This window comes from Aspergillus lentulus (genome assembly GCF_001445615.1).
Source record: "Aspergillus lentulus DNA, contig: Alt08, strain: IFM 54703, whole genome shotgun sequence".
In the NCBI taxonomy this organism is placed as follows: domain Eukaryota; kingdom Fungi; phylum Ascomycota; class Eurotiomycetes; order Eurotiales; family Aspergillaceae; genus Aspergillus; species Aspergillus lentulus.
Genome location: NW_028322118.1, coordinates 1,310,817 through 1,337,784, shown reverse-complemented (window position 1 = coordinate 1,337,784; position 26,968 = coordinate 1,310,817). Strand labels below are relative to the sequence as shown.

The 26,968-nt window shown below is 50.1% G+C and overlaps 9 protein-coding genes across 9 annotated transcripts; 4 read left to right on the top strand and 5 right to left on the bottom strand.

Annotated features, from left to right (window-relative positions):
* Positions 1 to 692: 692 nt before the first annotated feature.
* ALT_3704 (cytochrome P450) lies at positions 693 to 2,341 on the bottom strand (the record flags this gene model as incomplete). The annotated part of the gene is made up of 4 exons (XM_033556367.1): positions 693 to 846; positions 914 to 1,086; positions 1,142 to 2,248; positions 2,312 to 2,341. 4 exons carry the CDS (start codon positions 2,339 to 2,341, stop codon positions 693 to 695), a joined length of 1,464 nt encoding a protein of 487 aa, XP_033412258.1.
* Positions 2,342 to 5,137: 2,796 nt separating this feature from the next.
* Positions 5,138 to 6,070, top strand: ALT_3703 (uncharacterized protein; the record flags this gene model as incomplete). Its single annotated transcript, XM_033556368.2, has 1 exon — positions 5,138 to 6,070. The coding sequence occupies one exon, from the start codon at positions 5,138 to 5,140 to the stop codon at positions 6,068 to 6,070; it is 933 nt and encodes a 310-aa protein (XP_033412259.2).
* A 455-nt stretch (positions 6,071 to 6,525) lies between these two features.
* Positions 6,526 to 7,024, bottom strand: ALT_3702 (mitochondrial 54S ribosomal protein mL60; the record flags this gene model as incomplete). Its single annotated transcript, XM_033556369.2, has 3 exons — positions 6,526 to 6,578; positions 6,656 to 6,885; positions 6,984 to 7,024. The coding sequence occupies 3 exons, from the start codon at positions 7,022 to 7,024 to the stop codon at positions 6,526 to 6,528; spliced, it is 324 nt and encodes a 107-aa protein (XP_033412260.1).
* A 348-nt stretch (positions 7,025 to 7,372) lies between these two features.
* ALT_3701 (lysophosphatidylcholine acyltransferase) lies at positions 7,373 to 10,757 on the top strand (the record flags this gene model as incomplete). The annotated part of the gene is made up of 4 exons (XM_089599619.1): positions 7,373 to 7,476; positions 7,673 to 7,888; positions 7,948 to 8,746; positions 8,865 to 10,757. 4 exons carry the CDS (start codon positions 7,373 to 7,375, stop codon positions 10,755 to 10,757), a joined length of 3,012 nt encoding a protein of 1,003 aa, XP_089455957.1.
* Positions 10,758 to 11,015: 258 nt separating this feature from the next.
* Positions 11,016 to 13,045, bottom strand: dbp9 (ATP-dependent DNA/RNA helicase; the record flags this gene model as incomplete). Its single annotated transcript, XM_033556371.2, has 4 exons — positions 11,016 to 12,114; positions 12,171 to 12,649; positions 12,710 to 12,786; positions 12,841 to 13,045. The coding sequence occupies 4 exons, from the start codon at positions 13,043 to 13,045 to the stop codon at positions 11,016 to 11,018; spliced, it is 1,860 nt and encodes a 619-aa protein (XP_033412262.2).
* A 702-nt stretch (positions 13,046 to 13,747) lies between these two features.
* ALT_3699 (uncharacterized protein) lies at positions 13,748 to 14,912 on the bottom strand (the record flags this gene model as incomplete). The annotated part of the gene is made up of 5 exons (XM_033556372.2): positions 13,748 to 14,054; positions 14,112 to 14,308; positions 14,396 to 14,442; positions 14,495 to 14,567; positions 14,619 to 14,912. The coding sequence occupies 5 exons, from the start codon at positions 14,910 to 14,912 to the stop codon at positions 13,748 to 13,750; spliced, it is 918 nt and encodes a 305-aa protein (XP_033412263.2).
* A 1,861-nt stretch (positions 14,913 to 16,773) lies between these two features.
* ALT_3698 (uncharacterized protein) lies at positions 16,774 to 18,409 on the top strand (the record flags this gene model as incomplete). Its single annotated transcript, XM_033556373.2, has 2 exons — positions 16,774 to 16,824; positions 16,904 to 18,409. The coding sequence occupies 2 exons, from the start codon at positions 16,774 to 16,776 to the stop codon at positions 18,407 to 18,409; spliced, it is 1,557 nt and encodes a 518-aa protein (XP_033412264.2).
* A 1,009-nt stretch (positions 18,410 to 19,418) lies between these two features.
* Positions 19,419 to 20,582, bottom strand: ALT_3697 (uncharacterized protein; the record flags this gene model as incomplete). Its single annotated transcript, XM_033556374.2, has 1 exon — positions 19,419 to 20,582. One exon carries the CDS (start codon positions 20,580 to 20,582, stop codon positions 19,419 to 19,421), a length of 1,164 nt encoding a protein of 387 aa, XP_033412265.2.
* Positions 20,583 to 24,887: 4,305 nt separating this feature from the next.
* ALT_3696 (uncharacterized protein) lies at positions 24,888 to 26,840 on the top strand (the record flags this gene model as incomplete). Its single annotated transcript, XM_033556375.2, has 1 exon — positions 24,888 to 26,840. The coding sequence occupies one exon, from the start codon at positions 24,888 to 24,890 to the stop codon at positions 26,838 to 26,840; it is 1,953 nt and encodes a 650-aa protein (XP_033412266.2).
* Positions 26,841 to 26,968: the final 128 nt, after the last annotated feature.

The window sequence follows — 26,968 nt, the reverse complement described above, 5'->3', positions numbered from 1 at the left end:
AGTACCTTATTCCATCTGATCCTGTAAGAGGGACTCCAGCATTGGGCAGGGCTGCTCATGCCCCCCGTCCCGAATAGGGACAAGGTTTCCAGACCACTAAAATGGGGCGACTTATTTTCAGAAAACCGCGCTTAACTAGTGAAGCTGTGTTTCGTTCCAAGAAACTGTCTCAACCTTAATTTGTATTAACTCATTTTAGGTTCTGTCTCGCTGATCCTGCGCGGTTTAAACCCCAAAATGTGGGCTCTAAAAGGGCGTCCCGGCCGAAGCTCGGGACTATGACATAGCTCATATCGGAGATTAGAAGCTGGTGGTGGACATTATTCGACCCAATTGCGCAAAATATTGGGCATCATTCGTACTTTCTACGGACAGCTGACTGAGCGAAAGTTTTGCTTTACTTCTTGCAGAAAGAGAGGGGGTCACATTAGTCAAATATCTGGTATTACTGACAATCTTTTAATAGTGTCGATCATCAGATGTCAATAGCTCAGTGCCCTCAGGCTCTCTCCGTTAATCCGACGCAGGGGGGATCAGCAGCCAATAAGTGTGACATGGTACACAAAAGCAAGGAACCTATGTCCTTGGCACCAGCCCTATGTTATCCCGAATGAGAGTATTGCCATACCCTACTGGAACACAAACCGCACAAAGCAGAAGGGCAACGTTTGAGCTCCCACATGTGCAAATGCTCACCTGACAGCCTTCAGTTCCACCATCAAGGAAGGCTTCTGCCAAATGATATACGATGTCTGATCATCCCAGTCGCAGCAGTCTTCATGGAGGGCCATGTCAAAGTTCCAGAGCAGCTTTGCAACGATGAGGCGCATTTCAGCATAAGCGAGACTGTATCGAGGGAACAAAAGCCCTTTGTCAGTAATGAGTCGAGGTAGAAGAGGGTGCAGCAACATACTTCTTGCCTAGGCAATTCCGAGGACCAAAGGAGAAGGGCTGCGAAGCCTCTCGGTTATCCGATTCAAACCTAGGATCCCTGTTTTCCAGCCAGCGCTCAGGAATAAAAGATTCGGGCTCGACGAAATGGGATTTCGCCCGAGACGCCGAGAATGGTACTACAGATACAGAGACCTATGAACCTGTTAGCGGAAGGGACGTGTCAAATGATCTTCAAGACTTCGCGTACACCTCCCGGGATATATTGTCCGTCAATGGAAGCGCCGCCCATAGGGACCTTTCTTGGAAGATATCCAGGCACAGGAGGATATAATCGTAAGCTTTCTTCGAGAACAGCATGCAAGTACGGGAGTCTTGCCACTGAAAGGAAGGTGATATCGTCTTGCTTCTGAAAAGCCCCCCTAATTTCCTGGACGAGCTTATTGTACTTTTCAGGGTATTTCAGAAGATAAAAAGTGCAGCCGGACAGCAAAGTAGCGGTTGTCTCACTCCCAGCAAGAATTAAAACACCTGCATTCGCTTCTATCTCCTGCCGCGTCATGCCTCGTTCGTCATTGTGTCTGAGAATGCAGGAGATGAAGTCCGGCCTGCTAGTCTGCAGATCAAGCCGACGACCGACTTTGTCCTTACTCATGTGCCAGTGCTCATTTCTCATTCTCGCAGCCTTTTTTGGGAGTAACTTTTTCACCAGTGATTCTAGCAACGGATAAAGGTGAATGAGCCTCAGGTAGACGCTCATTTTCACACTTTGGAAGACCATCTTCACCCAGGGGTGGTAGCGATTGTCCCGGAGGCAATCGAACGGCTCCCCGAAGGCCAAATCTCCAATAATATCAAAGGTCGTGTAATTGTACCACTTCATCATATCGACCGTGCTTCGCGAAGCAGCACATTCAGCACGCAGTTTCTCGACGAGGAGATCGACATAATGCTGTACAAGCGACTCTTGTTCTCTCAACGATTTCTCGGAGAACGCATGCGACAATAGGCGCCGCTGTCTGGCGTGATCGGCATCACCAGCTGAAAGTATATGCCCGCCGTTCGGGCTGGGGATATAGTACTTGGGATCCTTGATGAACGAACTGGCACCATGTTTCCGGTGGCCGTAGATGTCTTTCCAAGCATTGGCGCTTCGGTACACCAGGGTGGAGGGTGAAATGCGCACAACATCGCCATACTGGTCATGCAATTCCTTAAGCTTGGCATGTATTTCCCCTGAGACTGTCCACCAGATGTAGCATATATTCGAGCATGCCGCGAGCTTGGGACCAGGGAATTTCCGAAGTGGGTGAAGATAGATATTGTAGATCGCCTGTCCAAGCAGGACTACTACCACCTATTATACTCATGGTCAGCTCAGCGGGACGGTTTCAGTCACTGTTGTGATAAGTGCACTCACTAAAGATATCACGATAGATACGGGAGTCATCTTTCCTTATTTTATGTCCTGTCTTTCAGAAGTTTGCATCGTCCGGCCAGGACGGACACAGGCTTAAATAACTGGCCGCAAACGAATGCGCCGAGGTAGCATCTCCGGGGCCCCTGGCCTAGCAGTAGTGCTTCGGTTTATTCGCTCGTTTGCTTCGAACCCTTGTGTGAGACATTGATAGAGCTAGACTAGATGCTTGACGGCTTGATGGACTGATTACGATGTCCGATGGGATGCCAAAGTGGGCTAGCATAATGGCATAACTGTCCAGTTGTCACAGCAGATCCTCTCCACTTATGCACGGTATCATGACTTGTGAGGGTTAGGTGGATTCTTAAGCACGGCTATAGCGGTCGGCTACAAGCAGTGGAGGCGAAATGGCGCATATTTTCATGCTTAGGGCAAAAGACGTGGTGTTATCGCCGGACAAATCCGACGGAGATCAACCGATAGACATCCATACACTAGACTAAGATTTAGCGATGTTGTGAAAATACAAGGATAAGCATTGTTGCATCAATATCGAATAGATACTTTCTATATGAATCAGGTTAACCCAAACCAGCTATCTATAGAGTTCAACCCCGCCTTATCCCAATATATATTTATATTGAATGGTGATCTCAAGGCATATCAGAGGTAACTAGTACTTCACGGGCAAGTAGATCCTTGCCTTGGCTACAAGACTCTAAGCGATGACCTACTTCCCATTCAATACAATCGCTTCGAGTCTTTTGACGCATGGCGATCGACGGGGCTGCATCTGGAGGACTTACCGAAACCACAGAGCACACCCTAGCTTGCCACGATGATCCTTCCAGCAGGTTTCCGTCTTGGTCTTCTGATTGATGGCTTGAGGAAGGTGAGGATCAGAGAGCACCGACAGGAAATTTTATATAAAAATCAGCACTGAGAGTGACCAGAACGCCTTAGATCTCCGTACAAGTATCAGTACATATGCTCTATGTATACCCGCCATGTCAGTCAGCTTACCTGTGAATGCGCCTCCCAGCAAAAGACAGCGACGGATGCATACCATACATGGCACCGAATAGGTCACGATGATGATGGAAGGACTGGTGATTCCCGCCGATGCTAGACCAGCGATGGCACGACCGATGATCAGGGCATCATTTCAGCAGCAAAAATCGATCTGTTTCCTAAGCGCAATTGCATTGGCATGAACCTGGAGTATGCAGAAACAAAACTCAATCTGGCTTGACTGATGGTCTGGTTCACTCTGGAATCGCGGACGATGCATTTAATATCACCAAGCAGTGAGTGTATATCATGTAGGAGAAACCACCCTGATGTTTCATCTGAGCCGGGACCCAGGAGAGTAGATCTGTTGCAGTCCTCGAAGTAGAAAGGGAGACGGAAAGACACCTTCCTTCCCTTTCTGGCTCCAACAGCTATCTGCGCCCTCGCTCACGTGTCGTGACGTTGACTTCAACCACTGAGCTATCTCATGCAATATGGATGACTTCGCATCTAAGAACAGTATTGTTATCACGATGAACATCTGGCCGACGCTCGGTTATCTCTCAGATGGCGCCTGTCCTTCACACACGATACTATCAATCCTTTTCTGTTTCCGACTCTTTCCAAAGCGCTCACGCACGACCAATACGGGTCACAAGGTACATTAGTTTGAGGGTCCTCATCCAATTGTTTGTGGGAACGATCTGCATCTTTGTGCTCGCGGTTTTGTTCTGGAAAATTGGGCAATTCTTTCGATTCCTCACGCGGGACCGAGTCGTCAGGCAAGGTAAGACGGTTAACACTCGCTACGCGAGGACCTGGTATGGCTGGGTACCATTGCAACGACATGAGTTCCACAAGAGGCTTTTCCAAACATGTTTCCAAAAATTGCATGACTGGACGGCGTGGAGATCATCCAAGGCCGACTTTCGCTGGGTCTGGTGGGATCCTGGCCAAAAGGAGCTGGAAAAGTACAAGAAAAGGCGAAAATTCCTCAGATGGGTGCCAAAATGCTTCAGAAGCTACGAATTCACGACAGCGGATGCCATCTGGAACCCTGGTCCTCCAATTGGGCGTTATTCGGCGCCTGGTGGAAATACAGCAGAGCGTCTCTGCGCAGGAAGGCACACTCTTTCAACTCAGAACCTGTGCAGGGCTGTGCTCAAGTCAGCAGAGAGACAAGGTTGTCATAATATGTCATCGAGTCAGATGTCAGTGTCCGATCATTCACAATTATCGCTGATTGCATCAAGACAACTGGATAGAAGACTTCAGGGAAATTCCACGACTGACACAATCCAACTCCGAGATCTCCGCATACTCTATAACCATGGTGGAATGCCCTTGCCATTGAATCATTCAATATACGTACGCAAAGGCAACCGTATGGTTCTGCTTTTCCCAAAGCGCAATATAGCGATGCGACAATATCTTTCCATGCCATGTCTTTTGAGTACAGAACCCGGTCGTTCAAGGCTCGTCGATCGCTCAGAAGGATTTTATACTGGTCAGAATTTCGGGCATGGGGAAGTCGGGTCTCGCTCGATTCAGAAGAGACCTCGTGCTCTTGCGTACCAGATATGGTCGGCTCGCATGGAACTTCAAACGTCAAAATGCATTCTTTACAACCAGAGCCCGCTTCTCGGTCCTCCAGGGAGCCCCGAATCTGGACTCCTTGGCAGTTTCTCGTCCGAACACGCTGCATTGCTGGACTTGCTCCCAAGGACCTTTGGAAGAAGTATTGTCAATCCCTCCTCCTCCGCAACCAGTCACGCCGTATCCATGAAACGACACGTTGATCATGACAGAGGCGACATGTTGGATAAAAGCGCACAAGATTCTGAAGCTGAACACCGACGTTTTAAGCGACAACTTCGCATCGATAATAGTCCACGTCGAAGTGCAGAAGTCAGAGATTTGGGGCTCCAGGCTACGTCTCCTGGCGCCGTTCAGAGCTCTCAGCGCTCAGATCGTGTAGAGAGTCCACGGAGCTTGGACGAAACTAACAAGAGCAAGAAGCTGCGGAAGAAACATCAACCAAAAGCTAGGCACCTGGCACATGGAAAGGTACCTTTACGAAGTCTAAGCACCTGGGAGGCGAGGCTAGCGCACGACCTGAATCGAAAATTGGAATGGCTCTTCGAACAGCTTAGTCCTGGGCGTAGGCCTTTTCACTTTGCCTTGCTTGCCAATCACTGGCTAAATAGAGAGACTTGGGTTGTGCTCGATCCTATTTCACGGGTCCCCATTCAAGCAAGACGTCTTTGGGGAGATCCACGATTCAATTCCCCGTATCCAATACCTTGCTGGGGGCCGAGACCCAAATATCCCGAGAGCCCTTGCAAAACAGCCAACAGACCTCATTTGAATTCCTGGAGGGTTGCTGTCAATCGCAATCGACGGGCATCAGGACTTCGAGACGTCGTCAAGGGCGTCGCGTTACTGGAAGACTCCGCAGATGAACCACCGGATGGGAAAGTCGATCCCGCAAGCTGGATTCTTCGAAAGCCCCCGCAAGGTTTTGCAATGTCAACCATGCAACAAGACGCATACTACGAAGGAGGAGCAGGTTGGCAAGAAACTCTCGGTGACTGGCAAAGGGTGCGCCGTGGTTATCGAGTCCGTAAAGCGATCTATGAAGGAAGGGCCAATCGAACTAGGATGAAGGAGACAGCGGTTGGGCTTACCCGGTACTTCCAGGCCATAGCATATGAAGCTTTGAACACTCCCAAAACGGACACCGCGTAAGAGGTACCAGCCGCTGGACATTTCTCCAAGGCTTGCATCTAATACGGCGAAATTCGGAGCGGTTGACGAAGCGGTCTGTCGTCAATAGGTCAGATAGATATCATATTGACTCTGCTGGGAGAATTTCCACTCTGTTCCCAGAGCGTTCTAGGACCCAGTTTATCATCTATTGTTATACACGTATGATCAAGGTATTATCTTATCAAGAAACGAGATCTCTGTATGTGAAATATGCTCTCAAATTTGTATGAATGTAAGCCGAATTGAAAACCCATCGCAGTCATTGTGTAAATTCCCAATAGCCGAGAACTCCGATTTGCTTCCCTGTATCCTTTCTAGCCCAACCTCATCTTCATCAGAGGATCTAGGCGACAAGGGCGGTGGTGTATTATACAAACATTTCCAAACGATCGTATGGATGGTTCTGAACAGTATCGCGAGTCGAAGAAGAGAACTTAGAAACCAGGAGGGTTCAAGCGCTGGCTGACTCTCGTCCACTTGGGCAGTTCTAAAAGAGAGTTGTCAGCATCCTTGTATATTCCCCTCACAGAGAGGCCAGTAGTGACAATGCTGAGACAAACGTACTGTGAATACCCTTCCGATAGGTCTTTTCCTTCTTATCGAACAGCGTATACTTGTCCTTGGGCAACATCTCTTCCTCCCGAGGCATTTCCGCATACCACCGATCGACGGCTTTTGTGCTCTGGCCGTTTCGTCGCAAGGCGGCGCTGAGGGTGTCGACCACGCGGTCAACAGCGCGTAGACGCTTCCGTTGCCGTGCTTTCTGGGGTTGTGAAATACGCCATGGGATCTTCCTGTTCGTTCGCTCCCATTAGTCGTGTGCTTGATGGTAGTGAAAAAAGACAGAGGGGAAGAGCCACTGCAGAGACTGCATCGGAGGCTTGGGGCATACCAGAGAAGACCCGAGAAGAGCGGTGACGAGGCCTTGAACATCTTGGCGGTATTCTGACAAGTTGTTCGCTGAAAATGCTGCAAGAATGGCACTGTCGCTGTCGGTGATGGGCAGACTCGGGGCGAAAATACTTGTACTCTGGAGGTTCGGAGGTGCAGGGTGGTCCGTGCTCGCCTCCGACCTCCGCGGCCGCAAAGCCAAAGCCAATGATGGCGTCTCTTGCTTTCACGCCGCTCGTCTCTGTCTGGGGGAGTTATGTAGATCTTCTTCCCCTCGTTGCTCTTCCAATCTTTCTTTGGCCCTTGTTGGCATTCTCTTGTCTTTTTGTTCTCGCTGCATCTGTTGTCTATCTACTTGTCCATGGATCCTTCTCGGTAGAGCTGTATACCATGTCCCGTTCTACGGATCGCAGCGCGACGGGCGATTGCCCGTCTCTTCCTTGGAGGGCGCTTTCGGCTACGACGATTTTCGGAGTCGCTGCGCTGTGCCGTTCGTTCTTGTTTATGTGTAGTCGTCCGGAAATCAATGGCTTGAATTCCTTTCTGGAATTACTCGAGTCCCGACAGGATAGGTCGCGAAGGACGAGGGGTTTGCTGACAGGTATCGATCCTCTTTACTCTACAAATATCCTCTGCCTCTGTCTGATCGCTGCGCGGACATCGATTGCTGACATGGGATTGATTCGACAGTCTCGAACCATATAAGCGTGTACGTACGTACGATGCGCCTCGAAGCTTGAGGCGGCACCCATCTGCGACTTCGACGAAGCTTACCGTTGTCTCTGACTCGAGCAGTATGGATGATCCGATCATGTGGGGAGCGATTCCATTACGGTGGAATTTTGGACTTTCCTCGTCCAACAAGAGATGGGGCTTTGGCAGTCATGATATTTGTTATCAAAGCCGGTATGAAACAACACCCAGTCTGGTCCTGGTGTTGCGGCTAACCAGCTGGACCTGAGTAGACCTCTAGCTCTCTTCTTCACGATGGGCCAAGTGCTACCCACACATCGACTAGCACACTCGCCCTATGGCGGTTTGGCGCAGCCAGCCGTAACCCAAGCTATCCGGTTATTGTCGAAGGGGCCGTTCCCTCCAGATCCACACCTCCCGCCTCCCGAAAGACAGCACTGGAGCTTAGAGAACATCTGCGTCGACCCATTCTCGGATCTTCCCACGGCTTACACCACTACTGGAATGGATTCACATCTGGCACCGTCTGCCTACGCCTGCAACTCATACTCCTGGGTCCACATCTTTCCCGAGGGGAAAATACACCAGGCCCCGAACAAAACGATGCGTTATTTCAAGTGGGGTGTCGCCCGACTGATATTGGAAGCAAACGAGTGTCCTGACATTGTCCCAATCTGGCTAGAGGGATTTGACCAGGTCATGCACGAAAGCCGTGGCTTTCCTCGGTTCCTTCCTCGAGTAGGAAAGGACATTAGCATCACATTTGGAAAGAAGGTAGATTCTGAGGCTGTCTTTGGCGACATGAGAAGAAGATGGCGTGAGATCAAGGCAAAGGCTGAGTCAGCGTCACCGGAGACTCGCAATCTTCCCCTCGGCGTACTTAGCGACGAACTGCTGCACGACGAAGAGGCGGTGGAGCTGCGAAAGGAGGTTACCAAGAAGGTCCGGGATCTTGTCTTGGAGGTAAGACGGACCAGAGGCCTCTCCGACGAAGACCCCAAACACGGTCTCGCGGAGACATGGATTGAAGAAGGTCCGCAACGAGAAGGCAAAATGAAAGATGAGTCATGGGTAAGGGACATATGAGTCAGGCTGCCCTACTCTTTGTTCCTCAAGTACATATGTAAGATTACGAATGGTGCGTGTACAAAAACCTGAGGATGTAGAACGTCGTTTAGTTGCTCCGTAGTCGAGTCCAGCCCTGTGCCCTTCTCCGGGTGAGGGGGCGAAATCATCCGTGGGTAAAAACAAAACCCCCCCAGCTGCTCCAACGCCGCTCCGTCAACACCCCACCTGCTTCCCGTTCCTTTCTGTCATCATATTCTCTATGCCCAAAAAGCACCACAAACACTCCTTCGCGAAGCCTGTCAGTCCCGCTCATCATACGTTAATCTCATCCGGCCCTCGTAACCAAAATGAACGGTTCCATGCTTCGCAGGCCTCGTCCTCGAGCGCATCGACACCATCGGTCAACGACCTGATCAACCACCTCCGTCGCACTCAGGTTTCCCGCTCGCCTGAAGACGGCGCTGGCAGCCCAACCCGGTTTGTCGCTCCTCGATCGGTCCACCCGTCACTACGGAACTTGCTAGAGCTTCCTGAAACCCCGCCACCTCGTCCCCGCCCAGAAGCACGCCGCGTCGGAGTTACTGGACGACGGCTCAGGAGGACTCCCGGACCGCCGCCTCCCCAGAGCTGGCTCTTGGGGAGTCATGATAACGATACATCGGATGAAGATTTGAATGCGACAAATGCTGCGCGAGTGGAGAGGATCATATACCGGTTGGATCGGCTACCGGGGACCACGTTCCCGCGCAAGTCGGACCTGTTGCATATGGTTCTGAAGACCATGGCGTCGCAATGGGCGTGGCATATCGAGTACGATGGGCAATTTCTGGCTGTGCTGCCCAGTCATGTCAAGATCTTGCTGCTGAGCTATATTGCTGGTTATGCGAGAGATCAACCACTAAAAGGGCTGATGCATGGGTTGAAGCCTCTGTTTGAGAAATTCGGTACTGATGGCTACGAGAGTGGGGATGCTGGGGATATAGCCCAAGATGGGGACTCAGAGGTTTCGCGTCTGGATTTGAGCAGTGCATTAGGGCGCTGGATGACTATAAAACAGCTCTCGCGTGAACTTTTGCTTTCGAACGAGTCAGGAGCAAGTCCTGCACAAGGCAAGGCTAAAAAGCCTGTTCCGTCATCATGGGAGGAGATCGATGACGAAGATGAATTGGTGGATGAAAATCCTAATATGCCCATTCCCAAGGCATTAAGCCAGGGCCTTCGCTTCCAGAATCTGCGCTTCCTCTCCCTAGCGCACCCCAAACCTGCAGCTGCGAACTGGAACTCCCTTGTCGACCTCCTATCGCGTCTATCAACAATTACCCATCTCTCTTTGGCGCACTGGCCTTTACCGACAGTTACTCCGAACGCTATGAACACCCGTATCAGGCATCCCACCCAACGATCCCTCACCTTCGCCTACGGCGGTACAGACTCTTACACTGGAATGGAGAACAACTGGGCCGAAGCAGCTGCCATTCTGCGCAGGGTCTCACGCGTAACATATTGTCTGAAGTGGTTGGATCTCGAAGGTTGCGGGGACTGGATCCCCGCGTTGACGTGGGAAGGCGTTAGCCCGGACGGCGAAGCCCTGCCCTCTGGTCCCGAATGGAACGGATCATGGAGGGATATCGAGTATATCCGCCTAGGACCTGGGTGGCTCCCTCATGTCGAGGACAGTGACTTCGCCGTACCCCAAAGCGATGCAAGTGAGCGACTACCATCGTCTCCTTTGCGATCGCTCGCTTCGTCCATCCATGCACCATCTCCCGCTCCGTCCGATACTCCGGATCTTCCGTGGGATGTCGAGGTCGAACGCATCAAGTACAGGCGAGCGAAGGAATTGGAGTATTACCGGGAGACTCTGCGTTCTGCGAAAGCGGTGCAGAGAAGTGTTTTGCAGCTTCGGCGGAGCGGACGAGGAAAGTGGGTGCATTTTTCTTTTGGCTTGGAGGGATTGGATGCCGGCATCCTTAAAAAATTACTCGGGGCGGATTATCGAAGTTTCGTCCCATGATGCTACACCTAGAACGGTGATATCGATTACAGTATATATAGGAGCGTTCCATAAGACATTAATTGATACTTTAGACTGACGACTCTGATCGGAGGCGGGCGGCGCCTTGTATACAACTAGGTCACTAGAGAATCGCAATTGGTATCTATAGATTTAGGATCGCCTGTATGTACATGATTATGCAGCCATTTCAAACTTTTGTATTCCCTCCCAGATCTATCATAAAAGACACATCCAACACATCCATCAACAACCTTATCACTTGCGACCCCGGTTGAAGGTCTTGAGCGGGTCCACCTTTCTCACGCCGGATGGTTTCCGCCCCTTACCCTTACCCCGATTCTTCTCTCTCGCTTTGCGAATCCGATTCTCTCCCGATTTCCTGAAACCAACAAACCCAACGTCCTCGCTGGAGATGCCCTTCCTTCCCTTGCTCGGCATCAAATAATCCGGGATGTGTTTCAGATGTGGTTGGATCCGCGCGGCGCGAAGCTCGCCGTCATGGCGCAGTTGCTTGAGCTCCTCGGGATTCTCTTCGAAGTGCCGCTTGAGCTTCTCGCTCTTGACCAGCTCCTGGCGGATTTCGCGCGCGCGCGCTTCCTGGATCGCCAAGCGTGTGACTGCGCGAAGGGCGTCCGTCATACGGTACCGGAAAGCATCGACCTGCTTCATCTCGAAGTGGTAGGGTTTCACCTCGTGGCCGAGTTTCGCTTGTTTCTTAACGATCTTCGCCAATACGGACTCGTCGTGCTTGGCGGTTGGGAAACTGGTGGGCTTGTGTTTGCCGAATTCGTCCGCTGGGACGACGAATGACAGGGCCATGCCGGCTTTGCCGGCTCTTCCTGTACGGCCGATGCGGTGGGTGTAGGACTTGGAAGTAGTGGGGAGGTCGAAGTTTAGAACACATGCGACGTTCTGGAAATCAATGCCACGGGATATTCCGTAATCCTTGGCTTTTCCTGATGTCTTGCGACGTTTCTCTGGGCGGGCAGCTTTACCGGTCTGCTCTGGTTCGTTGTCCTCGTCTTCACTAGAGCCCATCTTGTCCTTGGACTCTTCGTCTCCGTCAGTGGCCTCCTTGGACTTCTTGGAAGATGCCCGCGATCCCATCACTTCTTGCTCATCCGCTGCGATAATAATATCGTAAACACCCTTGTTGAACTCCTGCACAACGTGAATCCGAGAATTGATGGGCAGCTCCGAATTGAGGACACAGCTTTTGATCCCAAATTGCTCAAGGAAGAGCTTGAGGCGATAACAGCGGTCAATGTCGCCAACAAAGATAATGACTTTGCCTTTGATCAACTGTAGTTTGAAAATGACGTAGGTCAGGAGGAACTTTTCATCTTCCGCGCATCTGCCGCAACCATTAGCCAGAGACCAAGCATTCTCAGTTAGGACAATCGATCATACCTGACAACAAACTGACTGATACCGGCACCCTCATCCTCCTTGTCTTCCAACTTCAGAATCACCGGACTCCGACAGAACAAGCCCTTCAAAGTATCGACTTCAGACGTGAGGGTTGCACTCATGAGGAACGTCTGCACACCGCGGGGGATCGCCTTCGCCAATGCATTGATATCCTCTTCATAGCCATAGGAAAGAACCAGATCCGCTTCATCGATTACCAGGTGCGTCAAATTCTCCAGTGACAGGGCCGAAGTACCCAGGTTGGCAATCACACGAGCGGGAGTGGATACAATCAGGTCTGGGTAATCGGCGAGCATGGTGCGCTGCACAGCGTCGGAAACCTTCTGTGTAAGATTCACGGAGCGAACATCTTTGCCGCAGAATGCAGAAAATTTGGTGATAACACTCTGAACTTGTTCCGCAAGCTCTCGGGTGGGAACGAGGATGAGGCCAGTGGTAGCCTTTAACGAGGGATCGGCCTAGACAATTAGGCGTCTTAGAATATTCGTCTTCTTGAATATGAGACTATGATAACGTACAGCTTTCTTCTGAAGGATCGTCTGTAAAATCGGGAGGACATAGGCCGCAGTCTTTCCAGAGCCTGTCTTCGCACGGGCTGATTTCATTAGCGGCGTCAAACCATAGCACATACTAAATCCTTTATGCTTACCAAGAATATCCTTGCCCTCAAGAGCGAGCGGGATGGCCTTGGATTGAACGGGAGTGGGCTTCGTGAATTGTTCTTTGATCAAAGCTTGGCGCAGTCGGGGATCGAGATTGAGGCTTTCGAAATCGGTGTTGTCCGCATCTTTTGTCTCCTTTTCCTCTGCGACCTCTGTTGAGGGGACATCATTGGCATCAAGCTTGCGTTTCATTTTGGCGACACAGAGCTCCAAAAGCCGTTGGAAAAGCCCTTTGAAGTTGACTTGATTGTAGGATATTGCAGACTGGAAAGTTTTCCTTCGTTCGGGCGGTTTCAGAAATTCTGTCGGGCGGTGAGATTCCCGCGGCAGTATTTTCTCCACTATCTACTCCTTTGATAGTGCCAAGCTTCATCCACTGATGTTGACACTCTTTTCAATATAGTACGGAGTATTACTTCTTCCTCTAGCAGTTTTAACATACTTTTCTCAATCGTTCAGGAAAGATAATTAAGTCTGACTATATCATATCCTCATCTTTCCGTTCGGCAAGGCAAGGTATTTTTCAAACACTGATGTGATAGCAACATGGATGAATCATGAAAAGGGCCCGAAAAACAATCGCACATACAAAATCTGCACTGGTGTGCTTCAAGTCGTATTCATAGACCATAAATGGCGTTGAGAACAAACAATTTTCGCCTAGGTCAATCACTGTCGTATTACGATATGTTGCAAATACGTATTCGGTGACACAGTCATCCTTCCAGCCCTAAAAGAACTTGAATAAGCGCGGGCAAAAGAGCGAAGAATCAAGGAAAAGAAACGGCAATAGAAACTGAAAGTTGGACACAGGGACAGTGTCCACCTTGAGCACCAAAAACAATCAATCCTCACCGTATGGGAATTTTGCACTTGGAACGTCTTGAAGCTGCATTAAATATCGAGTCTGAATTCATTACTTGCATAGCCTCTGAATTTGACCATTGAGGTCTCGGATATCATCCCGACATCGCGCACTTTGACATTATGTTCGACGGTGTAGACCTTACCGAAATTCAGACGAGACATCTCATCGAGTCTCTCGTCAGGTCTCGCTGGTTTGATCTCCAAGGGTTCCTTGGTCATTCGTGGCTCATCAGCTTTGCGGGTCGGCACGGACCCCCGCATATAAACAATGGCATGTTTGGCGGGGTCGACGCCGGGTTTGGCTACTCCTTTGCCACCATAAGTGGTGATTGGTCTGAACTGTATAATCAGCGTTGGTTGGTAGAATAGCTCCTCAATGGGCTTGACTTACACACACCAGGCGCATTGCCTCATCGCTTTGACAACCACCATGCGCCGGATACCGCTGAAGATCTCCTCTCCATATCTGCCTCGGGTGAATTGGTTTTGGGTGGTTCTGCCTTGGCTTTGGAAGTCCGAGATCACGGTTCCTTGTGAGATTACGGTTCCTTGTTGTCCTCTGCCTTCATGCCAGAGGATTGCGAAGACCTGTACAATTTGTCAGAAAGTTGCAGATAGTACGAAAAGGCTTTGCAGAAAAGAGGATGATCTGGGGGCTCCTCATATAGTTCTTACCCTTCCCACGACAAAGAACTTGCTAGGGGGTCTCTGCACTTGATAACCTAGAGATTATTAGATGGCTGAAGTGGGCCATGGGCAATATATATCACATACGCGAATCGAGAGGGGATTCATACACTCCGCCTGATTCACCGCGGATGCTGTAAGCCTTTCGGTTTTGCAGAGTCTATATTATCATCAGACGCGTGTCGTATCTGGACTGCGAATGTTCACTCACCCCAAGCGGAGGACTGCTCTGTTCGGATGTGACATGTGTTTCCGTATGATCTGAACCTAATACAGGCACTGGACTGTACATCATGCGACCACTGGCACTTTGATGCACTCCAGGAATGCGCGCGAGTGTCAAGTCTGGTGGCGTGTATCCAGACGCTGGAAAATGATTATGATGCCTGCGAGGACTTGCTGGTTGATAATCATGACTCTCAAAAATATCGCTGTGTAGCTCGCTGGATCCCTGGGTTAGGAAGCGTGTTCCCATGTGTGCAAAATCAGTAGTCAGAGTGTCCATAGCCCTAGAATTGTGGTCCCCAGCAGATGCACGATAATTACGCTGGGTGTTGTATGCACCTTCAATGGCCACGTCTCCATCGTAGACACCAGAAGGATAATTGACGGGTGGGGTCGATCTATGGACTGAATGGCGCAGAGAGCTCTGTTGTATATTCTGAACACTATTCAAGTTTCCTGCCGTCAGTACCTTTCATATCATGGACCATACCTCCCAGCTAAGTTATATGCTTTCAACATACGCTGGAAAATTGTTCGGCTGTCCACCATGTCGAGACGGTAAGCCATATGAAGGGGATGCGAGAGTCACATCACTTGCAGGACGACCACTTTCATCTCGGTAGGGAAGGGCTGACGACGAGCGTGGAACGTCACTTAAGCAAGTCACATCAGCATTGACCGTGAGCAGCCATGGAACTTTTTTTCTACCGTCTTGAATTCGACCCCTCGTGTCTCGCTGATCGATCGCTTTGCCCTCCGTTGTCACGATGAGTAGCTAAATGCATAAATGAGCTTTCTGCGACGAATCCGAGATAATGTTTGTGCAGGCCTCCTACCACTAGGATGCTGATGTCGGGGCCATCTTTCAGAATTGGCCATACTTCGTTTTCCGACAGTTGCAGACAAGTCACAATTGAATAAGTCACTGCTTGGATTTATCGAAATACGTTGATCGAGAAGATCTGGAGGTGCGAGAGTCGAAGCTCTCAAACAGTTGGACTACTGGACTGCATGGCTGCTTAAAGGCAACCTGACGGTAGTGGCAACCCATACCGACATAGCTGGGCTGAAGGAGCCAAATTGAGGCTCTTCTGCTGTCACTCACTTCCCTCCATATTGATAGAAGGATCAGACTGACCGAACAGCTTCGATGCACGATCAGCGCCAGGTATGTGTGCCTACTTTGTTGTCCGAATTCTACTCGTAGATGAGATGTCGCACATGACAATCGACCCAGGAAAGTCGTATCTGGCTTTACGAGGTCCGGGATAAGCACCCTCTTTTTCTTGATTGGCCTCGCAGGGGGGGTTGGCGTATGGACGCTTTGCTACCCATCCATACTGATTAGCTTAGTTCATGGTTCTCTCCACGAAATGGGAGAGGGGTCTGACAGGAACTACTACTGCACCTCGAACGGAGACTACACGGCTTGGTCCGTCTGACCAGTAGGAGACACTCAGTAGCGCATCACCAGCTCCATAGGATTAGTAGCACCAATGAGACGGCACGGGAAGGCCGAACGCTCCCGTGTGCTTTGAAAGCCACGACTCATGAAACACACTCGCAAGGCTGTCATCAATATATTTTGTCCTTTCAAGCATCTGAATCTTTAATTGTGGGAAGTCATGGGGAGAACTGCGAGTTAACAGGAAATGATGCCTGTCGCCATTCCGGCCTGGTGATTGGGAGGTCGCACAGAGTGATGCTGGCATCCGCCTATGAGACTCATCGACGTGACGCATCCAGGCAAGGAAATAGGAAATAGATGGGCAATATCCCTTTCATCCGGCTTATTAGAAAATGACCCAAAGACCAAGGAACAAAACCATGAAAGAATAAGATATTGGGGAAAAGCAAACAATAACAAGGCGGACCAGGTCAGTATTATATTGGTGCTGGCCAAATTTCGGGAGAAATGTGAAGCCCCAAGGCACAAGGTAAACAGAAAAGCATTCCGGCCTAACCCCCCCTTTCTGTGGCAGAACAACACAGTAGTCCAACGATCGGGACACACGTGGGCTAGAAGAGAAATTTTGATACACAGTTAATCTCCTTTCTTCACTCTTTTGCCCGGTCTCCTGGACACAGAAGATGTAAGCATAAAGGAAGCCTTCCACTACCTGATCTGTTGTAGTTGCAAGATGGGGTCTTGGCCGGGTCGGATGAAGGATCCATATCCAACCTACAAAGGGGTGAGTCGCTTATATTCAGTTGTTACCCTTGTCTTTCAGAGCTCTCCCAAGTGACTTAAAAAATTCGCATGATGCGCAGAGGAGGAAAGGGGACATTCGGCCCTCTAGCACTGTGGAGCTGGATCTTCATGCCGATCCACTGGGTCCAGGTCCAGGCACCACGTCGTTCTTAAGCTTTCCCCACAGGAGGTTATCTCAACCTGGTACCTTGGGAGGTCACGATGATCATGCAGAGCGCAACAGTATTGTGAGCAGACTCTTGCACGGACCGGCCGGTTCTCATAGCGATTCCTTTAGGGACACGGATGCTGATGTTTTGCCCTCTCCAACAAACCCAAGAGAGCATTCAGACAATCTACAGGAGGACCGGGGACAGGGTTGGAAGTCGCAAGCTTCCCACCAGCCTAGCGAAACTCGTGACCATGTTCCGTCACTTGGACCCAGTTCCGCAAGTGGGCGGCTGATCGAACAATTAGAGGCTGTCTCCGCTAGAAGGCTTCGGGCGCGAGAAATGCGCGTTGCTCTACGCTACAAGCGAGAAGATGAAGGAAAGCATAGAGCCGCGTTGATGAAGAGACTCAACTCGCTTCTCGCACAAGATCACCAGCTCGCTAACCTGATTGAAGGGCTTGAGTCGGCCACGGAATCATACTTGGACCTGGAGCAAACGTATCATCGGACGGAAGACGAGCTGGATCAAGAGGAGTATGTGCTCATCCAATCTATGCAGCGGTTCGCGAAATCATTGCGTGAGTCGCCACCAGGACTATCGAAGGTAACCCTTCAGGCTGAAAGCAGCGCCTCCGATGATGGCGCACTCTCGTTCCATGATGAACCTCAGGAATACCCACCTGCCGTGTTTGATTACCTCTCGCGAGTGGGAGACGCGCGGATACTACAAGAGCGCTTGGCGGAGCTTGATTCACAGTGGTACACCATTGTTGACAAACAAAGGCTACGAAGCTCGCTCAATATCTCTTTGGATGAGGAGTCTCTCCAATTCCTGCGGTCATACGACGGGTCAAGGACGCAAATTCGGAAGGAACTCCACGAGACAATGCTGGACATTGTCCGTCTCCGGGCTATCTGCGACGAACGAGGGCTCCGGACCGAAGAATACACCGGAGACATGGATTTTCTATATGGAATGGGCCTTGAAGAAGTGGCATCCCAACCCGAAGATCCTCTGAAGACTTCAGCGATTGACGACTCTTCCCCCTTCTACGAGCCAGGGTCTGCTAAAGTCAGCAGTGCCATGTTTATAAATAAGTGGCTCCTGCATCAACTCCGACACTCATCGGTAGAAATCTCACGTCTCAAAGCCGCCCCAGAACTCCAGCAGTTGTCGGACGAAGGGTGGGATGATGCAAATATCAGTCGCTTGGCCCTGACGGTGTGGTTCTCAGACGATACAGTTCGGAACTCCCCGCGGACTTTGTCCCAAACCGATGATTATGATTACACGGGCGCTACCGAGAGAAGCAAGGCCACTAGACCTCGGCTACAGAAAAGCAAGTCTGAGCCTGGCATTACTCCAAAAAAGGGAGTCTCCTGCGCCTCACCTCTACGCACTCTATCGCTCTAATACTTCCTCTCACTGCTCCAGTTACTTCGTTGCCCGTCCCTTTCCTCTGACTCTGCGGGAGTCTCTTATCTTACGTTTCGCATTTGTTTCGGCTTACTTTGCATATGGCATGTATAGACCTGGATTGGGCCCGGCGCATCAATAGCATCCGTTGAATATTTCTCATCTGTCGCCATTCAACACCTTCCCCTCTTCAAAGATTGTCTTCACCGGCGTCTTATCTATTTCGGTTTCCTCGTTCCAGCGAATCAGAACACACACACCTATTGGCAGACACATCGTAATGGACTCAGCAAGCAACACTACAATACCTAATTTCAATAAGGCTGATATTAGCCAAACACATCTATATTCCCGAATGATAGATTCTGCGACGTGTGAAACGTCTACCGTATCGTCCCACTTCCGCAACTGACCCTGTCCCCTTTCCCACCCGATCGAGCTCTCAGCTCGTAGTAATGCATGGGTGTGCTTGTAAGGATGGGTTGTGGCTTGCGGCGCCTCGTATCGTTGGTTGCCTTTGAGCTAGGTATCTCGTGGATAGTCCTGCATCAGCTACGCACCCTAGTATTGGACAGATGGAGTGTCCTTCCCGAGATTACGTTCAGCTGAGGTCATCCTAAGAAGTAGTTACCTAATGGTTGGTGTGGAGTAAATAAGCAGGATATTCCGCTTATTGATGTTGTTACAGGAGTGTTTAGCTGATTTCAGGAAATCAACCCAAAGTCAAAGTCAAAAGATGATATGTTTCATGACACGATCTGACTCCGTGGCTCATACAAATCCCTGCCAAAGTAAAACTTCCATTCCATTGTCGTATTGTTTCATCCCGATCCATCCCATCCCATTCGTCATATCCGTTGCAATCATTGAACATAAAACACAAGGTGAAACTTCACGTAAGCGTCGTATTATTTACAGTCTGTTCCAGGAAATGAGACAGAAAGAGAAAGAGAAAGGCAAGAAAAGAGGCGCGCATTTCCATAAGTCGTTGTTAAATTTATGTCTCTCATGAGTACCGTGTTTCGTCGCCGTCGCTGTCGCTCAGGCTGTCTCGTCGTCTGCTCCGTCCGCCTTCGCGGCGGTATCCCTTGCTGAGTCCTGGGATGGGATGATGGTAGTGCTTGGTCCCCGAGCCGTCATCAGTTTCCACATTGGAGTATTGATACTCGGATCTGGAGCCCGCTGACGAGAAATCCAGAGGCTCGGTGTAATGACCTGGCACGGACTGACGGTCTCGTTTGCGCGGGCTGCCTTGGCGCGATGAGGTGGTCGGGGGAGCACGACGTCTCTCTCGGCGACGATTGTGTCGTCTCGCTGATGGCTCGCGGAGTTGTTGGCGCTCCTCCGTCGTCTGACTCAGGACCTCCTCGCTTCCGGGGGTGAAGGAGAAATTGCGGCTCTGACGCGCGGGTTCGTAGGCGTAGTCGCGTACCTCACTCATCTCGCTCGCGTTGTAGGAGGTGGGTGGGTTGGAGGTGTCGTAGTCACTGCCGTGGTAGGTTCCGTCCCCTTCGCAATTGATGCCGCCGATCCGGGCCGGTTTCTCCTTGCGGTAGGCACGCACGTCTTCGTCGGCTTCGCCCTCCCAGCTCTCGTCCTTGCGTCTGCGCAGGAGTTTCTGTTTAGCCGTCTCCCGGAATCTGCGCTTGCGCTTGTGGTCTCCCTCCTCCTTTTCGGTGATCGTCGTTGCGGTGTCTGTGTATCCGTCGGCAACCGTGTACCCATCGTCGCTATACCCTTTGCCAACGATACTGCCCCCACCCAGTCTCGTACTCTTCGTGGCATTACTGAGGGTCCGTCCGTCGGGGCCTTTGCGTCGCAGAACGGTAGATTTATATTCATCCCAGTCGCCTTTTCTCCAGATGAATCCACCATTCTTTGCCCAGAAGAAGAACCAGATGGCGCCAAGAACAAATGCTGCTCCAATCAACCCAAACAATGCTAATAGCCCCTGCATGTTGATGTTCTTGGGGTCGACTGTTCCTTGACCGGGGACATATGTCTTCGCCTCGTCTGCTCTGCGGCTCAGGGTTTTGACAACCTCTGCTGGAGATGAAAGAACGGAGCCGTCGGTAGTATCAAGGTCATGACTGGCGACCTGGTTCTCTCTGCCGACAATATACTCAAGAGAAATACCGGGGAAGTCCCCCACTAGTTGGACAGGAGGCATAGTGGGCAGAAACCAGAGCTGTCAAGAGCGCGCAGCTCAAGACGGAACTCTGAAGAGATCAGTTTTAGCGCACTTGATTGACGGTCCTCGTGGAATGAGGGGCTTTACCCTCGGAGGTTGATCCCCGGATTCTGTATCTCCAGAGAATGTTGCTGTCAGCTCCACTTGGTATGTGCTATGGCTCCGATGAGGAATGGATGTTAGCAAATATGTCGACGGTTGGCAGTTCACAAATTGGTTTTACGCAAGATAAAGAGAAGAAAATGCAGAATATACTGAGAGACGCAGACCTGAGTCAAGCAACGTAGAACTCTTGAAATTGCGGTGGTTGGATATAATGAGGGAGGCTGGGAATGACGCTTTTGTTTGGGCGATCGGCGTTGTACAGGCAACTTGCTGAGTCATCATGTTATCGAAAACCAAATCGGCGATATCGATGGATGATGCGCCGACAAACAAAGTCGAATTAAGAAGATGAAAGAGAGGTGTACGGAGTATTTTACATATGTTTTTTATTATTTAGAGACTTTAAATATGCTACACTCCTTAAGGTACCCCTCAAGGGCCCATAACCACTCACATCTGAGCGTAAAGATACAGGTGCCGACGGCCTGGTGCTCAGTTCTATATCTAAAAATGATTCCTTTCACTGATATTGTATGGGATGGACTTGATGACGAGATAGCGATGGCAGAATACAGCAAGTAAAGCATAGAACAAGTCCTTACAGAGTTCAACAGTCCAACTCTGCATTTCTCGTGAATGCATCCAGGATCTTAGATCTCTGGGCTAACACGGAAGTTTAATGCAGTTCATGAGACCAAAGGGCAGCCTTGCACTAGACTTAAAGTAAATAGATGGGCTTCAACATGAGACCAGCATTAACCTAGTTTGCTGAAAAAGCAATGGGAAGTGGAAATTACATCCAGTGATTCTTAACTTTGGTCGATCAAAGGATCTAATAGTGCAGTCAACTGTCAGCTGAAGAAATACGGAGTAGACTGGATCATACCACCCGTAGCTGGAAAGGGTAGTGATCCAGATGGCATCAGTGAAAAAGACCTTGTTAGGCTCTTGGGTAAGCTGTACATGGTTTAGCTACCAAGCACCGCGGAAATACGTACCTGATGGGTAGGTCATTCAGGAGTCGATACGCAGGATGATTGACCTATGTAAGAGCCAACATACTTCTCGTAGTGACCTGGTATCTAGATATGACTCAGAGATTCAAATCTATGTTCGGCGGATATGGTTATGGACGAAATGTGAGAGACATAGAATAGCATGTGTGCCCAAGTGGATATCGACGGAGTCTGCAGTCGACAGAAATATGACCTTGAGGTTTCAGGGATTCTAAATTTACCTGGCTACATAGATAGAAATTGACGATCCCGGAGCAAAGCTTTGTTGTGAATATGTGCATCAGCAAGATGACCATTATAGATGCATAACCCTAACATCGTCGATATAGACCAGGATGCCCAATGCATGGGTTTCAACTGACAGATGTTTTCTAGCGTGCTTCTAGAGGGAGTTCGATGCCGGTGTAATAATAATATTATATTCGCTCACCCCACCATCTGGAGGTCCCTGGACCAGTTAGTTTCAGTCTAATAGTCTGACTCTATCCAGGATGAAACAAAATCATTAGATGTGTACTAAATCTTATCAGAACTAGACAAAGATGGCAAGTGGGGTAATTGTTTATTTCTATCCACAAGCAACAATATTTTTCTACTTCAGATCTTTGGGATGAAAGATCTTGAGGCTGAGCACTCGGAACGGAACCGTAAGTTGATACAAGGAATGTGCTGCCTGATGGTGATGTCAAAAAATCAATGTAGAAGAGGGGCATTCCTTATCAAGAAATCAAGACTGAAAACTGCCCCTCATTGAGATAAAATTTTTTTTTAAAGATGGAGACATGAGCAAGGAAGATGCGGCAGTGGAGGCCAATGCCAGAACTATTGGGCCGCAATGGAATTTGGGCAGCGATTGGGACAGGAGAATCTCGGAGTAGAAATTGCTGATATCCTGCCGGGCTTGGATTCAAGAATTGAAATGGAAAAAAGAGGGTCAATTTCTTGTACAAATATGAAAATCAAATGATTCATCTGGTCACAGGATCCAAGGCAGATGGCATTATTATGATCATTATCGGAGGATAGACAGCTAAGTAAAGGCAAGGTAAGGCAGAGTAAAGTAGTGGAGATGATTTTGTTGTGTCACTCTCTGTGTTCCATGGTTGGTTCCGTTCGGAGCCAGGGATCTCGTTGTTTTGCCTTTTCCAATTTTGATACTACGTCGGGTACTACGATTACTAGCAGTATTTGGTCTTGTTTAATGTAGACTTCTTATCATCACCTCCTAATAAATATGTGGTAGTATGACTGTATGACTCTATCATTGTATTCCGTAGTTAAGATTTGAACCTCATTAATCTTGGGTCTTCCATGGTCATTCTGTGCCTCGTCGGAATGTCGTTGGCACACGGGCCAATGGAATAATCACCTGTGCACAATAGGCTTCTACTGAGTTCTGCCTGCTGGAGAGTATGACTGTCTACTGACTCAACTGTAGATGCTCCAGTAACCTTGACCAAAGAAGGGATAAGAATCCACAGATGCTAGTGACGTATATTCGGATGGCATCGAGCGTTCTTATATTACTACTAGCAAACTATTCTAGGCTATCGAAGGTCGACAGGCACAGTTTCATCGGTTCAAATTCTTTTCTCTGTCCTCAATCTATCAAGACATATTAAAGCATTCTAATCTAAGATAATACCTGGTTAGTGGCAGATCAGGCATCGTTCGGTTGCCACTCTCTCTTCCAACGCCTCCCCACCTCGCTGACAATTTGAGGGATTACAGTACTCTGTACTCCGTACTTCCACACAGTTGCTGTTGAAAACGATTAGATGTAAGGTATTGTTGAGAATCATTTTCTTCATTCTCAGCCATCACTGGTCAAGAAGAACAGAAAGAGAAAAAAAAGGTGAGGAAAATCCCCTCACCCTTCGGGTATACTTCTGGCTGTCTTTTGGTTATGATTTTATGATTTTCTTTTTCTCCGTTTCTTCACGATCAGCTTTTTGCTTTAATTATTGCCCATTATTATTACTTCCTTCCGTTGGGTAACAACGACTTAAAAAGACTTTGCGTCCATCTGCGCGTATCTTTGTCCTTGCAGCCTCTTTTCCCTCTCCCTCTTCACTTTCCCTCTCTCTGTCAAGTCTTCATATTGTCTTTCACAGATCTTCCTTCTTGGTTACTTTACTTATCACTCTACCCAATGATATACGTGTTGTCATCCTGACTGGATCTGTTCCATCGCGTTGTCAATCTGTCTTCCTCTTCCTGTCTATCTACCTATCTAAACTCTTCTCCTCCATTCTCCACAGTTACTAGTTCACCACATTTTCTTTGCGTCCCAACCCCACCTTCAAGCCTACTGCGGTCTTCGGAGTACGGGCCTCTCTACTCGTCAACTCGTCAAGGCCTAATCACCTGGGACGAAACGAACACCCAACCGGTACACTACTAGGACAGACTACTGGTTACACGCTTGGTCTGCGTCTACACTCTGCAGCCAGGCGACTTTTTCTTTCGCCGTTCCTCCATTCACCGTTCGCCAGATCTTTCACTGCACGCTTCTCCTCTTTTTGTTCTCCCGTCAGTCTCCGTTTCTGCTCCGTATCTGCCACATCCTTCTGCTTGTCGACCCACCGTCTCTTCCGTCTACCACAGCTGGAGGGTTTCGCGCGTCGGACCAACCAACGCCGGCTTCACTCGCTGTCTGCTTCGTTTTCATTAGTATCTCCTTGAAGGAAAAAGAAAGGAAAAAAAGAAAAATTATTCGATGGAGACATTGCAGGCTTTGAAGGACGACTACCAGTTTGCATCCACTGCCCGGCGCTGACAGACTGCGATCTAGACGCGCGCCGTCACTCTACTACTGCTTGCCTGACCTGCAGGCCGTTCTACATTTTCGGACCATCGCAGAAAGTGGATTGAAGGAACAAACCACGAAGCGGGGAATTTCTACCATATTACCCATATTGGGTAAGGCGAAAGGGTAAAATTAAAGGAGAAAATTAAAAAGAAAAAAGGGGAAAGGGGGAAAAAAAAGAAACAAAAACTAAGTCAACCTGAAGGAGCAGCAGTGGTGGCTCCTGTCAATCGACTAAGCAATCCGAAGCCTGCTGGATCACCACGTTTCACGTCATCCACTGTGTCCTTCCCTACCAGCCCCCTCCCCTTTAGTTAGGGACCCAACCTGGGCCTTGGCCGTTGCCTTGAAGTCATGACTGGCAAAGTGCCTCATGCTGCCTTCGTTGAGGAGTACGACGAAGACGCAAACGTCATTCTCCCCGACACCCGTCAAGTTGCTCACATCGCTGCAAAACGCTCCAAGGCTGACCTGAGATCTGGACTTGAGCCCTTGGTTGATGGTGCCAGTGATTCAGGATACTCCAGTCGCACAGCCGCCACTATCAATAGCGCCCAATCTGGCCCATCGGGCCGGAAAAGTCCTGTCCCTCTTAAACTCGACTCCACGCTCAAGCGAGCCGACCTTGAAAAATTTCGCTCCTCTCGCAAAGATCGTGCAAAAGAAAAGCCTGCACGCCCTGTGCGTGACGATAAGATGCAGGTGGGAACCTATCCCAGTTCCAGCCATTACGCTGCTGCTCCAGTTCAGCGGTCCCCTTCCAGACCCCGACGACGAGACAGTGTTCATGTGCGTCACGTCCCAGGCACCTGCCGGGATTGCGATCAAGGATTGTACCATGCCTCAACACCAATAGAACCGAGACGGATGGAACGTCCCTACTATGTCTCGCAACCGCCGCCCTCAGTTTACGACTATCCTCCGCCGCCACCATCACCACAAGGCCTATACCCCCCGTCCGTCATCCAGGACGTTCATGTCTCTCACAGCAGCCGTCCCTCCGCCCGTTCCGGTCGCTCCAACTCGTATCACTCGAATGCTCGTCCGTCGAGCTTTCATGGGATGATGCCAGGTATGGGGCCCATGGTGTATACCCCGTCTCCTATGAGTCGCTACGAAGCCGGGCCTCCGCTGGCTTCACCCGTTTATGCCAATAGCCCGTCCTATGCAGCCTCGCATTATGCCCAACAGTCTCCATATTATGGGGTACAGGAGTTTGCGGCTCTTCCTCCAACCGACCACCACCAGGAACGATCGGTCTCCAAGACTAGAGAGAAGCAGCCGCGTGCGCGGCACCCTTCTCTTTATGGACCACCTGTCGTGGATCATGTGCCTCCCACCCCGCCTTACGATGAGAGCGAGGATGACGACGATGAAGAAGACGACGATGACAGTGAAGACGAGCAACTACTCGAACCGCCACCTCCTCCTCCCGTCCGGTCCCGACCACGCCTTCCTTCTCAGTCATCTCATAATCGCGATGAAGATTATTATCGCATGCCGCCTCCGCCGATCAAAAATAACACCCGGCCGCACATCATTCAGAAACGCCCCGATCCACCACGAAAGTCAGCAACAACCACGTCTCTCACCTCGGAGCGCCGCTCATCCAGAAGCTTTGATCTATCGGAGATGGAAGACGCGCTGCCGAGCTACGGATACCGGCGGTCTTCACGCGAGACCGTGGTTCCTGAGCGAAGCCAGAGTCTGAGGGGTAGCAGACGCTCTACGTCCTATCATGACTCCGTGCGCCCGGCTCGAATTGCCATCGAGGGTGCTCGTCGCCAACGGACAACTGTCTATGACTACAATTCAGGCGGCGATATCGAGGATAAGCAGCGAGAGGCAGAAGAGTATCAGGCGTCGAGATCAGGCAAAGCCGTGGCGGTGCCACTTACCGCGGATGCCCTGCGCAAAGCCAAAACATCGCAGCGTGCGGAAAGTGACAGCGGAAGTCAGAAGAGCCGTAGCAGCCGAGGTAGTGATGCTCGCACTCAAAATGGTAGCAGCGGCGAGGCCAAGCCGGAGGAAGACGATAATATTGTCATGACCATGAATGGTGTGACTATGAGTTTCACTCAAAAGTCTGTCGGGGGAAAGAGGATCAGCGTCCGGACTGGCGACACGGGAGCGGTTGAGCTGAACATCGAGGGCAAGCGACCGAAGAAGTATCTAACCGGCGGCTCCGATTATACAGGCAGCGTTTCCCGAAGGGAACTGGAAGACGCGCGGCGTCCCCGAGGTGACCGGCGGTCCGACAAGGCCAGTCACCGATCCAGTCGATCGACTTACAGTGGGCGACACTAGGCCACCTCGCCTTGATGCACGTTGTCCTCCTTTGATGCTTTGTCTTGTCATCTCTCTTGGTTGAGCTCACTTATAGATGGTTCGTTCATGCTCGAATTGCCTACCTCCTCGAGGTCTATGCTTTGTGC